At 46.5% G+C, this 17,767-nt stretch overlaps 1 protein-coding gene across 1 annotated transcript; it reads left to right on the forward strand.

Annotated features, from left to right (window-relative positions):
• Window positions 1-5,078: 5,078 nt before the first annotated feature.
• LOC148296010 (uncharacterized) lies at window positions 5,079-5,501 on the forward strand. The gene has a single exon (XM_088250671.1). It carries the CDS (start codon window positions 5,079-5,081, stop codon window positions 5,499-5,501), a length of 423 nt encoding a protein of 140 aa, XP_088106797.1.
• The last annotated feature ends 12,266 nt before the right edge of the window (window positions 5,502-17,767 follow it).

The raw sequence follows: 17,767 nt of genomic DNA on the forward strand, positions 1-17,767 counted from the left end.
CATTGAGGGATCCCTCAAACAAGTTTATTTGAGGGACATCCCTTGTAGGCCCCATTCCGGATTGTATTTAACTAATCCAAACCGTCTATTTTGTAGATACTCATTCAAAGATTATCTCTACAAAAAATCACTTGAATCAGATATCATTTGACCACTCAATTGTGTAATTGAAATTTGAGTACTTTATTGATGCACCGTTGTTCGTTGATTTTGTAGGACACAATTGGATATCGAAACGGTTTCCGATTTATCTAATTTTTTGTGAGGATGATTTATGAATGAAGATCTAAAAAATAGATGGTTTGGATCATTGAGAAAAAAATTATAGGGTATCCTAAATGGCGTCCCTCAATAGAAGGGACTATATATATATCAGGTCTCTTCGTATGCTATTCTAACACCTTACCCAAACCATGGAAACCAGAGCTGCAAAGAAGAGAAGGCTTGTTATGGAGCAAGAAAATAAACGCAATGTGAAAATCAAGGACAGGCTCAGTGATCTTCCAGATGATGTCTTGCACCACACACTCTCCTTCTTACCCATTAAATCTGCTGCACATACAAGTACTTTATCTAAAAGGTGGAGAAAACTGTGGGATTCCTGTCCAATTCTTGACTTCTCCAAAGCTTGTCGTCCGACGGGGCTGCGATTTGAAAAAAAACCAGCTACGGTTGGGGAAGTTTATGACCGGCATAGCAAAGTAGTTAATGGCATTTCCAAAGTATTGTCTGGCCGCCATGAAAACTCTAATATAGAGGTTTTTGAGTACGCTGGTTATATGAACCCTGCTAAAATATGAATACGGGTTTGAATATGTTCAGATGATTTATTCTTCTCCATAAGGAGGTATATATAAGAGTTTACAAGAGTGCTATACAAGGAATTAGATACAGGAAAGTATCTCCTAATTATACAAAGATTTATCAATTATATAAAATAGGAAAGTAAATCCCTTAATTAATCAAGGAAATAAATCTCCTTGATTAATTAGGAGACTCACGTCAACACTCCTCCTCAAGTTGGTGCATATACGTCACCAATGCCCAACTTGGTAAGTGAGTCATGAAATACTCTTCCACAAACAGCTTTGGTTAAGATATCTGCCAATTGATCTTCTGATTTTACGAATGGTAGGCGAATGATCTTCTTCTCAATTTTTTCCTTGATAAAATGTCTATCCACCTCAACATGTTTAGTTCGATCATGTTGAACTGGATTATAGGCAATATCGATGGCTGACTTGTTATCACAATGTAACTCCATTGGTTTTTCTGGCTTGAAACCCAATTTTGTCAACAATCTTCTGATCCATAGTAATTCACAAACTCCGTGAGCCATTCCTCGATACTCTGCTTCAGCACTAGACCGAGAAACTACATTTTGTTTCTTACTCCGCCAAGTGACTAGGTTACCTCCCACAAACGTGAAGTAACCTGAAGTAGAGCGCCTATCAGTAATAGAGCCAGCCCAATCAGCATCTGTATATCCCACAACTTCGAGATCTCTATTTTTTGAGAACATTAATCCTTTCCCAGGTGCTGACTTTAAGTATCTTAAGATCCGATCAACTGCATTCATATGTGACACACTGGGTGAATGCATAAACTGACTAACCACACTCACAGCATATGCAATATCTGGTCTTGTGTGGGCTAAATATATCAACCTTCCAACAAGGCGTTGGTGCTGTTCCTTATTAGTTGGTTCTTGATCCATATCTTCACATAACTTGTGATTCATCTCGATGGGTGTATCAGCAGGTTTGCATCCAAGCATTCCTATTTCAGTGAGTAGATCTAATACATACTTCCTTTGAGACAGACATATACCAGTTGTGGATCTGGCTACTTCAATTCCTAGAAAATACTTCAAATCACCTAAATCCTTCATCTCAAATTCCTGAGACAAATACTTCTGCAGTTTTATTTGCTCTCCTGTGTCGTTTCCAGTTACGACTATATCATCCACATACACAATTAATGCAGTAAGGTTTCTTCCATCACGCTTCAAGAATAAGGTGTGATCTGCATTACTCTGTATATATCCAAAATTCTTCATGAATTTAGTGAATCTGCCAAATCATGCTCTGGGGGATTGCTTCAACCCATACAGTGACTTTCTGAGTTTGCAAACTTGATTCTCCTTGTCACGGGCTAAGTTACATCCTGGTGGTAAGTCCATATATACTTCTTCTTCCAAGTCTCCATGTAAGAATGCATTTTTTACATCAAACTGATGTAATGGCCAATCGAGATTTGCTGCTAGAGACAGAAGGACTTTGATAGTTTTGATCTTGGCTACTGGGGCAAAGGTCTCTTGGTAGTCTATCCCATATCTCTGTGTGTATCCCTTCGCCACCAATCTAGCTTTATATCTTTCAATGGATCCATCTGCTTTGAGTTTCACAGTATAAATCCACCGGCATCCCACTGTCTTCTTTCCATGGGGTAATGGCCCGAGTTCCCATGTGCCATTCTTCTGGAGAGCTCGCATTTCTTCATTCATGGCTTCTTTCCATTTTGGGTCTTCTAGTGCTTCGGTTACACTGTTGGGAACAGGTATGTCGGCTAACTGCTTCACAAAGTGTACCCGTGACTCAGATAATCTGGTGAAGGATACATAATTGTTGATGGGATATTTCCCATTTGCATTAAGATCTGCTTCGTAGTGAACTGGGGGTTTACCACGATTCTTCCTTTTTGGAATCTGATATGTAGGCTCTGCGCCTTCTGAAATGCAATCAGTTATTTCATTAATGTTATCAGTTTCAGGTAGAGAAGTTACCTGAATGACGTCCTCAGCAGGTGATTGGTGTGGTACTGGAGCTGAAGAATTCTCCGGAGCAGGCACAAACTCTTCAATTCTCTCTTCCTGAGTGTGATGGCTGGGATCGAACTGAAGCGGAACAATTTCAGAAAAAACTGGGGGGAGCGACCGATCGTTAAGGTCAGGCGATCGGTCGCTTTCAGGCAGAGTCGTTGATGTGCGTGGAGACCGGTCGTTAGAGACATGCGACCGGTCGCTTTCAGGCAGAGTCGTTTGCGACCGGTCGTTTTCGTCGGGCGACCGGTCGCTAGAGGTCTGCGACCGGTTGTTCTGAGTCTGGAACGAATCTGGAAAAACAGCTGAAGGGAAAAATTCTGAAATTGGAGAAGTGTCCTCCTGTGCATCTGAAATTGGAGAAGTGTCCTCCTGTGCATCTGAAAAATAGATCTCGTGTTCCCGGAACACAACATCCATCGAAGTATAAACCTTCTGACTAGGAGGATGATAACACCTGTAACCTTTCTGATGAGGTGCATAACCAATGGGCGAAGAGAGAAGGATGGACGACTACGCCAATAGGCAGATCGACGGGCGCCGAGCAGGTCAAGCAGGCATGAGCAGACAAGGAGAGGGACAACAACGTGATCAGCTCGCCAACATGTCACAAGCATCTGCAAGCCACACCCAGAGCCCACGACTCCACGTCCGCGACCGCCTAGGCACGCAGAGGAGTGCTCCTCGAGGGCTAGGCTCCCAGAGAGATCAGCCTGACGACCATCGCAATGAGGATCGTGAAGAAAGGCACTCTGCTGTTCACTCGTCGAGGAACATTCTTCAAAGGCTAGGCTCCCAGAGAGATCAACCTGACAACCTTCACGGTGAGAACCGCGAGGAAAGGCGCTCCGCTGCTCACTCTCGAAGGACCGATTCTCGTCGACAAGCTGCGGAAAATCACTCGCAAGCGCAGTCCACCAACACGCCGCCTAGGCAACACAGCCAAGAAGCTCGAACCTTGCGGATCAATGAGGAGGTCAATCAGCGTTGTCCAAATCGCGAGGGTCGCCGACGTGTCCAACCAGCAATGCGTGCAGAGGACATCAAGAAACTTGTGAGTGACCAACTACGAGACTTGAAAACCGGCGGGAACTTCGAAGATGCCCTGCGCAAGGAGATGGACCAGGCTAACTCCACGCCTTTCACTGTCGAAATTGAGCAGGTGGCTCCCCCGAAGCGATTCTCGACGCCTTCGTTTACACCTTTCAAGGGAGACTCCGATCCCGAGAGCCACCTAAAACACTTCAAAAGTGTCATGATCCTCCACAAAGCCGACGACGCGTTAATGTGCAAGGTGTTTGTGATGACCCTGCGGGGAGCAGCTCAGGACTGGTTCCACACCCTACCATCTGGGTCGATCAGCAGCTTCAAGGAGTTGGCATACGTCTTCGCGAAAGAATACACGTCTTACCGGACAATCAAGAAGAACCCCGACCACCTGTTCAACCTACGCAAGAAGTCTGACGAATCCCTTCGAGATTACATCAAGAGATTCAAAGCAGAAAAGGCCAACATCGTAGGATGTGACGACCGGATCGCGTCCTCTGCTTTTAAGAAAGGCCTTCCAGCTGAACACGACTTATACCGCGAGCTGACTATCGCTCCCAACCAGACTCTGGCAGAGGTCTTCGCAACCGCGGAACGTTATGCGCTCTGGGATGACGATCGAATCGCCGCAAAGAAGTCTACTAAGCAGGAAGATCAACCAACCAAGAGGGCAGGCCAAAAGAACGATGGGTTCAGCAACAGAAACAAGGACAAGCGCAGGTCACACCCAAAAGAGGACGTGACGGCAGGAGAGAATTACACCAAATTCTCCATCCCCATACACCAAATCTTAGCCCAAGTGAAGGACAAACCTTGGGTAAGAAGGCTGCCACCCTTGAAGGGAGATCCGGACAAAAGGGATACCAGAAAATACTGCGCCTTCCATGGGGCACACGGGCACACCACAAACAACTGCTTTGCTTGGAAAACGCACCTTGAAGAACTCGTGAGAGAAGGACACTGCACGGAATTCATTGCGAAGCAGGCCATCCAGCGGATTGAGGATCGCGACATCGCCAAGGAGCCACCTCAGAAAGTCATAAGGATTAACACGATCCTAGCCGACTCCGAAGAGTCTGGGCTGACAAGCAAAGAGAAGAAGAGGAAGATCAAGTAGGCCACGGTGGTCTCCCAAGTCTCGACCGACCTTCCACCGGCGGAAGACGACCCAGTGATCGGCTTCCAGAAGAAAGATTTGATCGGCCTCGACATGCCACACAACGACGCCCTTGTCGTCAGCATTCAAATCGCTCAAGCCATGGTCGACCGAATCCATGTGGACGAAGGCAGCGCAGCCAATATCCTGCAGTTGACTGTCATCCAACAGATGGGCTTGGAAGCAAAGATCAACAAATCAGCCAGGTCGCTGACTGGCTTCAATGGCGCAACGACGGTTACCGTGGGCACCATAGATCTCGACGTCTACTCCCCACCTGTAATCAGCTCACAAACATTCATGATCATTGACGAAGTCTCACCCTACAATGGCATCCTGGGCAGACCATGGATTGGTAAGATCAACGCCATCACCTCCGCCACTCATCAAAAAATCCGTACCCAATTCCTGGGGGCGGTGTCGGCCAGATCAACAGCGACCAGGCAATGGCGAGGAAATGCTCAGCTCAAGGGCTGAAGAAAAGCAAGCCAACACAGTTCCTCCCTGTGAATCAAGCAGACCTGGAGGGAGCAGAACAGCCAGACCCCGTTCCTAGCAACCGAGCAAGCCAAAAGGGGAAGGGGATAGCTATCCCCTTATAGCAATCAAAGCATCAGGACCAAGTCGAGGAAATCCGTCCGGAGGTCTCCCCTGAAGAAGGATGGAAACCCGAAGAGGACGTCGAGCTAATACCCTTGGATCCTGACCAGCCAGATAAAAAAGCGCGGATCGGCTCGCGCCTAAGCCCAGACGAGAAGGTGGAGCTGACCACCTTCCTCCAGAACAACAAGGACATGTTCGCATGGTCGCCGTCAGACATGCCAGGCATCGACCCAAACATCATCTGTCATCGCTTCCACGTCAACCATGCCAGCAAGCCAGTGGCGCAGAAGAGACGCAACTTCGCTCCAGAGCGGGTCGCAATCATTGAAGCCGAGATCGACAAGCTTCTAGCAGCCGGCTTCATTGAAGAGGTCTCCTACTCGGAGTGGTTGGCCAACGTTGTTCTGGTAGTGAAACAAGAAAAGGGCAAATGGAGAGTTTGCGTCGACTACACTGACCTCAACAAGGCATGTCCAAAAGACAACTTCCCATTGCCGAGAATCGACCAACTCGTGGATTCCACCTCCGGCAATCAGCTGCTCAGTTTCATGGACGCCTACTCCGGCTACAATCAAATCATGATGCACGAGGATGACAAGGCGAAAACCTCTTTCATCATCGAGAGAGGGACCTACTGCTACAAGGTCATGCCATTTGGGCTAAAGAACGCCGGAGCAACATACCAAAGGCTCGTGAATAAAATCTTCAAGGAGCAGATCGGCAAGACTATGGAAGTCTACGTGGACGACATGCTGGTCAAAGCCCCAAAACGTGCAGATCACATCAAAAACCTCACCGAGGCATTCAGCTTGCTACGCCAGTACCGCATGAAGTTGAACCCAAGTAAATGCACGTTTGGTGTATCCTCCGGTCGATTCTTGGGATACCTAGTCACACAACGAGGTATCGAGGCACACCCACGACAAATCAAGGCCATTCTCGAGATGAAGTCACCTTCCACAATGAAGGAAATACAAAGTCTGACGGGCAGAGCAGCAGCCCTCAACCGATTCCTCTCGAGATCTACCGACAAGTGCAGACCATTTTTCAAAGTTTTGAAAAAAGGACAAAGAGACAAGTGGGATGAGGAGTGCGAAGTAGCTTTTCAGAATTTGAAGACTTACCTCACTTCACCTCCCCTGCTCTCAAAACCAGTCCCAGGCGAGGACTTGTTCGTATACCTGGCAGTGTCCAACTCGGCCGTTAGCTCAGCTCTCATTCGAGAAGAACTAGGGGCCCAACATCCGGTATTCTACACGTCAAAAGCTCTCCTCGATGCAGAGACTCGCTACCCGAAATTGGAAAAGCTTATTTTGGCCCATGTAGTTTCCGCGAGAAAGTTACGACCCTACTACCAAGCTCACCGAGTCATCGTCATGACCGACTTTCCTTTGAGATCAATACTTCACAGCCCTGACGCTTCCCAGCGACTCATGAAATGGGCTATAGAACTAAGCCAGTACGACCTCCTCTACCGGCCAAAAACTGCAATAAAAGCCCAAGCTCTAGCAGACTTTGTGGCAGAATTCACCTCACCAGCCGAAGAAGAGAAGTTGGTCAACAATAAGAAGGAAAGTTCAAAAACAGACGGCACCTCCGATGAACCTGACGAACCCACAGACATGTGGCAACTGCGCGTAGACGGAGCGTCGAACCAAAAAGGAGCGGGAGCAGGCGTCGTCATCATCACCCCGGATGGGACCCTATTAGAGCAAGCCATCACGCTCGGCTTCCCAGCCTCGAACAACGAAGCAGAATACGAGGCATTGCTCGCTGGCCTGCGCTTGGCAAATGAGTTAGCAATAAAGAAGCTAGCCGTCTACTCAGATTCCCAGTTGATCACAAATCAAGCGTCAGGTGAATACATGGCGAAGCACCCAAGGATGATCTTGTACCTTGACAAAGTCCAAGAGCTATTGAAGGCGTTTCCTACATTCACCATCCAACAGGTGCCTCGAGCAGAGAACGCACATGCAGATGCCCTGGCAAGCCTAGGGTCCGCGCTAGATACCCAATTCAGATGCTCCATCCCGGTCGAACACCTAGACCGACCAAGCATTGAAGAAATAGAGCCAATCGACGCAATGCAGATTGACGAGGACCCCAGCTGGCAGGACCCCATCATCGACTACCTGAGGAATGGAAATCTACCAAAGGACAAGTCCGAAGCCAGAAAAGTCCAGCAGAAAGCCGTGAGATACTACATGCACGGCAACAAGCTCATCCGCAGATCATACTCCGGCCCTCATCTTACCTGCATAAAGTACCCTCAAACACTCGAGGTCCTTTGCAAAATTCATGACGGCGAGTGTGGCAACCACTCTGGGGGTAGATCACTAGCCCAGAAGGCTCTAAACGTAGGCTACTTCTGGCCTACCATGCGCCACGACTCCACTGAACATGTCAAGAAATGTGATCGCTGCCAGCGATACAAGCCAATTCCTAGCTTGCCTGCCGAAGTCTACCATCCACAAAACAGTCCATGGCCATTCATGCAATGGGCCATCGACCTAGTGGGTCCTCTGCCACCAGCACCCTCCAAAAAAGACATGATGATCGTTGCCACCGACTACTTTACTAAATGGATCGAGGCCGAAGCACTATCCTCTACTAAAGAAGCCGATGTGGAGCGATTCGTCTGGAGAAACATCATCTGCCAGTTCGGCTGTCCACAATCACTGGTGACCGACAATGGCTCACAATTCATCGGCAAGCACATCACCGCCTTCTTCGCAAAATACAAGATTAAGCAACACCTGTCCACCCCGAGATATCCGCAAGGAAATGGACAGGCCGAGGCATCCAACAAAGTCATATTGGACTGCTTGAAGAAAAGGCTAGAAGGCGCCGAAGGGAAATGGGTGGATGAACTCCCCGGAGTACTATGGGCTTATCGCACCACCAAACGAAGATCGACTGGCGAAACCCCATTTTCCCTCGCCTATGGGACGGAATCGATCATCCCTCCTCACATCACTGTCCCCACCATAAGCCTCGAGGTAGGCAGTGTTGAGCAGAACTCAGAGCAGATGAGGCTCAACCTCGACTTGCTTGAGGGCGAACGAGAGAAGTCTATCGTCCGAGTCGCCTCCTATCAACAACAGTTGAAGTCTTACTACGACAAAAGAGCCAAGGTCAGACAGTTTCAGCCAGGCGATCTCGTGCTCAGAAAGGCTTTCATCACTGCACCAAGGCAAGGGTCCAAAAAGATGAATCCTCACTGGGAAGGCCCTTATGTAGTCAGCCGGTCCGGGGGCAGGGGGAGCTACACCCTAGACACCATGGAAGGGAAGGAAATTCCACGACAGTGGAACGCTTACCATCTCCGAAAGTATTATCCATGACATTTCCTCCTCAGTCCCAAGCAGATGACTGAGCCATGCACACCTCTGAAGAAGAGAAGCAACTGCTAGAAGCTTCTGGTTTTTGTATCCAGTTATTTCCATTCTCGAATAAAGCACTGTAACCTTATAAACATCAATATAAGTTCAGTTTCTCATTCTAGAATGTCTTATCTGCGTACTCATTCCAGAACATCTCCATATAAGTTGCCCATAAGCAGCGTCCTTCGGGAGACGCAGGGCGACGACCAAAGCGTCCTTCGGGAGACGCAGCCCATAAGAAGCGTCCTAAGGGAGACGCAGGGTGCGCCAGGAATTTCCTAAGGGAGGTATCCAGGTTCCTATCAGTTTCCTAAGGGAGGCAGGATAGTCACATAGTTGCCCATAAGCAGCGTCCTTCGGGAGACGCAGGGCGACGACCAAAGCGTCCTCCGGGAGACGCAGCCCATAAGACGCGTCCTAAGGGAGACGCAGGGTGCGCCAGGAATTTCCTAAGGGGGGTATCCAGGTTCCTATCCGTTTCCTAAGGGAGGCAGGATAGTCACACAGTCGCCCATAAGCAGCGTCCTTCGGGAGACGCAGGGCGACGACCAAAGCGTCCTTCGGGAGACGCAGCCCATAAGAAGCGTCCTAAGGGAGACGTAGGGTTCGCCAGGAATTTCCTAAGGGAGGTATCCAGGTTCCTATCCGTTTCCTAAGGGGGGCAGGATAGTCACACAGTTGCCCATAAGCAGTGTCCTTCGGGAGACGCAGGGCGACGACCAAAGCGTCCTTCGGGAGACGCAGCCCATAAGAAACGTCCTAAGGGAGACGCAGGGTTCGCCAGGAATTTACCTACAACGTATGCAGACCGCACCCGGAGTCCCTTAAGGGGGACCCTGGCAACTATGAATCTCCAAAATAAGATGCCCAATCAAGATACAGGCTGGTTACTCAAGCAGTTCACAAGTCAATATGCAAATTGAAGTTGAAAAAATAACTGAAATTTCCATAGCAAGCTGACCAACCGGCCAAGTTCAACAAAAGGGAGATGGTCAGACGAGACCAATTATTCTAAACAAGAAAGCAGACTACAAAAGCTAAAAATAAATAAAGAAGTCTTCATCTACTCCGAGACGCCGGTAGGAGGCCCTTGATCTGCAGTCTCTTCTGCATCCGCCTGATCAACCATGCCTTCAGCAGCTTCCCCTGCTTGCTTTGCGACATCTGCCATCATCTCATCCTCCTCGGCCCTATCCGCTCCAACTGCCTGCTCTTCAGCTTCCCCTTGCACACGGAATATGTCAGGACAGAGTGTCTCAATGTCTGCATCTTCAATTGCATACAAGGAAGCAGTCCCATCCGCACAGTGCATATAGCCCAACTTGTACGCATCAATGGTGGCTTCAGACTTGGATTTTTTAGCAGACTCGTGGTGAGCGCGAAACCTAGCCAGGAGCTTTTCATAGCTGTGGGAGATGTCTGCATTCTTGCGCTCAAGACGAAAGAAGGCATCTTTTCGGCTAACCAAATCAGCAGCAGAAGAGCTGAGCTCGGAATCCTTCTCAGCAAGAGAGCTTTTCAACTCCAATATCGTCGCCCTCAAATCAGACGTCTCGGAAACCTTCTCAGAAAGAGAGCTTTTTAGCTCTGATATCATGGCCCTCAAGTCAGACGTCTTCTTCTCACAACGGGCCTGCTCGGCAGAAAGCTTACTGGCAAGTTCAACATTCTTCTTCTCCAGCTCGCTGAGCTGGACAGAAGAGGGGGCAACATCAGATGAGTTCCGAACAGTCTGAGCAGCAAAAATCAGTCCCTTTTGAATTAGGTGAAATGCCGCTTCCCTCTGATTTTCCAAGGAAAGACTCGAAAAGGTGCCCAGATCCCCAGCCTGACGGATATGATCAACCAGCTCAACACAGGAGGACGAGTTTGACAAGAAGTTCGTCTTGAGCAGATCAGACACACGTGCATCCCCTGCAGGACTAGACTTGTTCACCTTGAGATCAACCGCCGATACCGAAGAAGAACCTTTGGCCCGGGCAGACGACTCTCTCATCTTCTTAGCCTCTGCCAACCTCGCCTGCAAAGAGGTCAATGATGTAGAACCAATTACACGCTTGGCTGCCCGTGTCTCAACAACTGGGTCACGAGCAGATCTCCCGCTTCGATCCCCATCCTTCGACTGGTGCGGACGACTTGAACTTCGAAGAGGGATATCTACATCTCTCTGACGCTCGGTAGAACGGGATCGGGCACGAACTACCTCACGAAGCAGATCATGATTTTCACCAACTTTCCTGCCATCTGCGCCCGCGGGATGTGTGGCCCTGGTGGATGACGAGGGAGCAGACCCTGCTTGAGTCTTCTCAACCTTGGTAGATGACGATGGGACAGACCTTGCTTGAGTCTTCTCAGCAAAAGGGAGCCTTGGCTTCTTCCTCAAAGGAGACACATCATCCTTCGCCTGTGAAGAAGTAGCTTCATGTCTTGCGGACGTAGCAGCAACCTTCCTTTTTGAAAGGGATTCGGCAGAGCACTCTTCTTGTCCGACAAGCAGATCATCAGGGTCAGGACCGCTCTCTTTCCATCTCTCGACATCCTTGGCAGGGGGCAGCCCACCGTCTTCCTCCCGGTACTCGCTCAACAGCCAGCGCCACTCACGAAACTTGGGGGGAATGCTCAAAGCACGACGAACCTTAGCCATGTCAGGTCCAAGCTTCAGTTGCTTGCTGATGCTACTCGCTACAAGAAGAAGACAAGAGTTAGTCAGCCATGCTTTAAGAAATTCAAATAAAGAGCAGATCAAGAATCACATAAAGGCATACCGTTGCAGTAGGTGATGGGGACAAGCAGGCCATTGATCGGTGCATATTTACATATCATTTTGTACCCTTCTAGCTTATGATTTGGTTATGTTTTTGAGTTAAACTTGTGCTTTTAATCCTTTTTGTGTTTATCTTTCAGTTCATTGAGCTTTAGGTAATAATGAGGGCTTTGGATAGTAAATGATGCAATCCATGCATGTTAGGGCCTAATTTGGATGAATGGATGAAGAGCTTAAAGACAAACTCATTTTGGCTACAGCCCCCTGCCAGTCCAGTTCCGTAGGTCATATTGCAAGCTTTGTTTCAACAACCTACATAGCTCGAATGAGGCCACATTCTTCATGAAAGTTATTCCAATTGGTGTGTACTATAACATATCCAAAATTCAGCCCCATTGGATAAATCTGGAGTCCGTTACCTAGCAAACACAGAACCATGCTCAGGATGGATCTTATCAGCGCGGAAAATGAGTTAGCAATTTGTTTCGGCCTTAACTTCTTCCTCCGACCTTGGATTGGCCCAAATAACATATGGCTGGAAAGAAGACATTCTGAACTTCAATTTAGAGTGCTTAAAGTCCTAATTTGATTAAGAGAAGCCCAAGTTGTAAGCCCTTGAAGTTTCTGGTCATGCTGACCTCAGCATGTGCTGGTTGGATGCTTGGTCATGGTGAGCTAGGTATGAGCTATCATTTCTGGTTGGAAGCTTGGTCATGGTGACATGAAGATGAGCTAGGGCTGCTGGTGGGATCTATTGGTGAAGTGCATCAACCAATTCAAGATTTTATAATGCAAGTGTTGTATGCATTAGTGAAGTGCATCAACCATTTCAGATTTTATAAAACAAGTGTTGTATGCATTAGCCATACTTAATTCAGATTTTCAGCTTCCTTAGGCCTATATATAGTGAGGTTTCCCAAGCTTGTAAACACACCCCAAGGGGGGGAGCTCTCAAACACTTCTCTAGAGCTCCCTTCCCTTCTCTCCCTCAAATTCTCTTAGTTTTGCTTTCTAGTTCTCAATTCTAGCTTTCTTTAATGTTTTCTTAGTTGTAATTTATTTTTCTTGTAATGTACATTCTTTCTTAAGTATTCAAGTTTGATTAGTTTCCAAGTTTCAATTATGATTTTTGTTCTTATTCATTATGCTTATAAGTTAATATGCTAGTTTGAATGATTGATCACCATTTAGGCTTGCATGTTAGCTATCTTGGTTTGAATTAAGAGTAGACACCATGCTTTAATTCGAATTGAACTATGAATAGGAAGAGTATGTATGGACATTCGACAACAGGGATTAGATACATGCTTGGTTGTTTAAATTGTTCTTCTATGCTTAATGGGTTCCTAATGCTTAATTTTAGGTTAGACAACAAATGATCAAATTAGGGAATTAGGAACACAAGGTTATGACCAAACACCATGGCTTAATCATACTTTAGCTAGAATCAATCCGTTAATCTAATTGAACTTGGGAACTTATCTGCTTGAGTTAGTTATTTCTTTCTTCCTTGTTTTATTTATTTCCTTTCTTTTTCATTTCTGTTTTGTGTAGGGAAAATGAATTGAATCATTCAATCACCAATCCTCGTGGGATCGACCTCGCACTTACATATGCTATACTACCGAACGGCTCGTGCACTTGCGAGTATCACAAGTTGAGGATGCAGCTTAATCCATTTTGGTGCAGCTGTATCTAAGCAACAGCCATCACCGACATCGCCCTCCCACCGTCCGCTGACTTCCAACACATCATCATGCCACGCATGATCTCCCTGACTCAGACTGTCGAACAGCTTGGCCTTGTAGATGCGAACTTGGGCATAGTCCTCGAAACGCCTCACTTGAAAAAAATAGAAGAATTCTCGCACTGTCAGCTCCAGCGTGAAGAAGCGACTCAGGTTCTCAAAACACTTGATCGCCCGGTAGACATTCGGGGTACACTGACTTGGAGCACACTCCATGGCGCAGAACACCTCCTTGAAAAGCCTTGACAATGGGAAGGTGAAGCCCAAGGAAAAATAAAAAGGACGGAAGGTGATGATCCTAGCAGTTGGGTCACTCACATCTGCACGAGGCGTGTTGTCAGCCCGAGACTTCACTAGTTTGACCTGCACGTCATCTGGAATGGCAGAAGCGTAAGCAGCCCGCCACTTTTGGAATTGAGCTTCAGTCGTCACACGGTGCAGGTTAGCCACAAACCTCTTGTTGTGCACTAAGGAGCCTCCCCACAAATACAGAGGCGCTTGAGAGCTTGGAACTTTGCCATCATCTCCAGAAGACATAGTCAACGGGCAACTACAAGCGGAAAAGAAAATTCTATGAGTTAGAATACAAAAAAAAAAGAAAAAAAAACAACAACAAGACAGCAAAAAAAAAAAAAAAAAAAAAAAGAGCAGCGGCAAGACAAAAAATGTTGGAGCATGTTTTGGAGCAGCCCAGCCTGCCTCTTCTCCAATCCAGCCAGCGCGCAGCCCACCAGAGCAGGCCCAAGTCGCGCCAACGCGCAACCCGCCAGCACAGGCCCACATCGCACGCTGGCCCAGCGCCTACTCGCCCCAGCTCGAGCCCACACAGCGCGCACAGGCTTGGACCAGCCAGCCCCCCCATTCCACATCTCCAAGCCCACTCCGCGCGAAGGCCCAGCGCACGCCAGCTCCAGCGCCTCCTTGCTCCAGCCCCTGACTTGGCCCCTTCTCGCCTTGGCTCATGCCCAAGTCACACGCCAACCAGCACCTCAACGCCACAATTTGAACCCAGTGCACGTAGGCTCCAGCTTGTCTACCCGTGGGCATGCGCAACCTTCCAAACCTCCAATCAAGCTCCAGCCATGCTCCAGTCTATGAATATGCACACTGCTGTCAAAAGTTGGAAACACAAAAAAATTTCCATGCCAATTACCTCGGAAGGGCAACGAAGACAAAGGACTCTAGCGGGTTGAAAGAATTCTCCAATGCTTTCTCTCTCTCACTCACGTAGTTGAAGGGATGGATTTCTGATATGAAGGACAGATTGGAGGAGCCCTACATTTATAAGGATAAAAAATTCCTTGACCTACAAGGAATCGATAAAATTGGCAAGTCAAACACCTCCTCTACTCAGGAGCCCAGGTCCACGCAGGAAGCCCAGTTACAGCTGGACAGCCCAACAGATGATTTACATCTCCTACATGCCACCACGCGCCATGCAGAAGCTGGGGGGCATTTGTGGGAACCTAATTAATTCACAAACCTAGGTCAAATAATTCCTTCCATTTGGGGATTATTTGATCTAATCAGGAATTATTCAATTTAATTGGGGGTTACTCAATTAAATAGAATGATTCCTAATTAGGTTGAGGATTGATTTAAATTCCTACGAATATTCTCAATTAATGGAGGAGTTACCTAATCAAATTAGGTATTGATCTGATTGCTATCCTGATTAGGGATTTGATTTAAATCAATAAATCAAATCCCTAATTAAGTAAAATCTCGCCAAATTGGGGAGGAATAATTCCCTTCCATCTACGGAATTATTCCTCTGAAACCCTAGCTCCCGAGACTCCTATAAATACCTAGCTACACACAAGGGTTGAGGTACGTCTAAACTCCTACTGAAATTCTGCAGAAATTATCTCTCAGAAACCCTAGCCACCTCCTTTCTCTCCCTCTTTTACATAAGGCTCCGGCCGCCCGGTTTACCCCATAAACACATATAACTCCGTACCCTATTTTAGCTATCGTTTCTCTTCAGATCGATTGAACTGACTTAGGCATCGGAGGGCCTTTGGCCAACACCCCCCGGGTGTGGTCCTCTTATTGTTATTCGTTTTGCAGGGAGAAAGAGAGGCGGAGAAGACGAAGGAATCTTTAGGCGAATATTCCCGTGGGAGGAAATTGGCTCCCACAAGTGCTATACAAGGAATTAGATACAGGAAAGAATTAGGAAAGTATCTCCTAATTATACAAAGATTTATCAATTATATAAAATAGGAAAGTAAATCCCTTAATTAATCAAGGAAATAAATCTCCTTGATTAATTAGGAGACTCACGTCAACAAACCCTAGTTGGTTGCTTGATTGGGTTCCTTGTCTGGTGAAGCATAGGGTTGAAAAACTAGTTCTCGATGTCTGGTTGGTTCACTCGCTTGACTTGCCTTGCTCTCTATTTGAGTGTAACTCACTGAGGAGCCTCACATTGGAAGCCACTCGTTCTGAACATTGCCTCCTAATTAACAATCCCGACACCCGGTTTTGGCTTCCATCTTCTTGTGCACGGGCTACTAGAGGCCTTCGCTCTCTGTCTTTAACCGGAGTGGATTTCGCAGGCAACGTGTTATTTTCAGATCCTTCTTTGTTCCCTTCCCTTGAGAAATTGACCGTAGATCATTGTAGAAGAATCAGCCATCTAAAAATATGCTGTGCCAACCTCAAATGCTTAGAAGTTTGCAGTATGGATATAAAAAGCCTGGACATATCTGGAATGAAACTAGAGAAGTTGACAGTCAAACTCTGTTTCAACGGATGTGGCAAGGGAAGCAGTGTTAAGATTTTGGCTCCCAATCTACAAACTTTTCGTTGGAACGATAACGACTTTGCTGAGAAGTGTTTGATTCAGAGCTTTCCAAAGCTCATGGAAGGTGAGATTAGTTCTTGTGTGCTACAAGCCAACGTTAGCAAAGTGAAGGCTCAAAGCGCAGCCAATCTTCTTTCCTCACTGTCCCAAGTTGGGAGCCTTTGTTTGTCCTATCGCATTCTTGAGATTTTGTCGAAAATATATCTTGAATTCGGTGGTCTACCATATTCATTTATGAACCTCAAGACCTTGCAAATTTATACTGATTTGAGAAAAGCTGATATCCCCGGTATAGCTTGCATATTCAGGAGCTCTCATGCAGTCCGAAGTCTCACAATTACGATAACCGCTGGCTGTGATATCCATAGCCCACCCGCTGGCTGGGAAAATCAAGCTCAAAGTTTGAGTTCCTTCCTATGTCACCTGAAGGTGGTGAATATTGTGGTTTGGACAAATACGATACATGAAAATGTGATTAACGTAGTGAGGTTTTTACTTCAACATGGAAGAGGCTTGCAAAAATTTGTCATTTCTTCGTGGCACTCCAAGGTCCATGATCAACTTGCTACGTTATTTCCCCGGGCATCCACTCATCTCGAAGGGTCATGGTTCTACACTAATTTTATAAACACATAGACATAGATGATCATTACGGATACCACATATTGAGTTGTATATGTTGTTGATTTGGGATATTATAAATTCATTAATCTGGCGTTCAGAATTGCAGAATTTTGCTTAAACTTGCTAGCAAACTTCAATCTTTCATTCAAAACTTCTCTTTATATTTGTCAAATTCATCCAAACTCCCGTTTACTTGAGTGTGATTCTCTGACGACATGTTTGATTTGATTTGCCTCGTGGCGTATTTGAGTGTGATTCTCTGAGGAGCCTCACATTGAAACGCAGTTTTATATATCAACCCAAAGCCCCAAGAAATGCAGACCCATTGCTTCGGTTTTCATCTTCTTATATTAGGGCCATTAGCGGTCTCCGCAAGCTTCACACTTTGTCTCTAACTGACGTGGATTTTTCGGACAAAAAAGTAAATTTCTTCAGAAGCCATTTTGTAATGAAGATAGATAAGATTGACAATGTTTAACTATGCCAAATCAAGTTTGTAATGAAGATAGAATTACAAAACACGAAATAGTTGAAGAGCTCAATGTGAATGTTTAGTTCACTGATTTAGTTAATCATCCGCTCAAATCCTAAACTGACTACTAGCAATTATATGTCCTCAATGTGAGTTGGATAGGTGGGTTCCATTAGCAGCTTCATCCGAATTGTAAGCATTATTCATATTTATGAAGGTATACATGTGTATGGATAATCATGTGATGAGGAGTTTGTTGATATTGGTAAAAGTGGAAGAACTACAAAGGAGAAGCTTAAGTGTACCTTATCATGATTATGAAGGTATACATGTGTATAGAT

The sequence above is a fragment of the Prunus avium genome, chromosome 3 (assembly GCF_965620075.1).
Source record: "Prunus avium chromosome 3, drPruAviu1.hap1.1, whole genome shotgun sequence".
NCBI classification, from domain to species: domain Eukaryota; kingdom Viridiplantae; phylum Streptophyta; class Magnoliopsida; order Rosales; family Rosaceae; genus Prunus; species Prunus avium.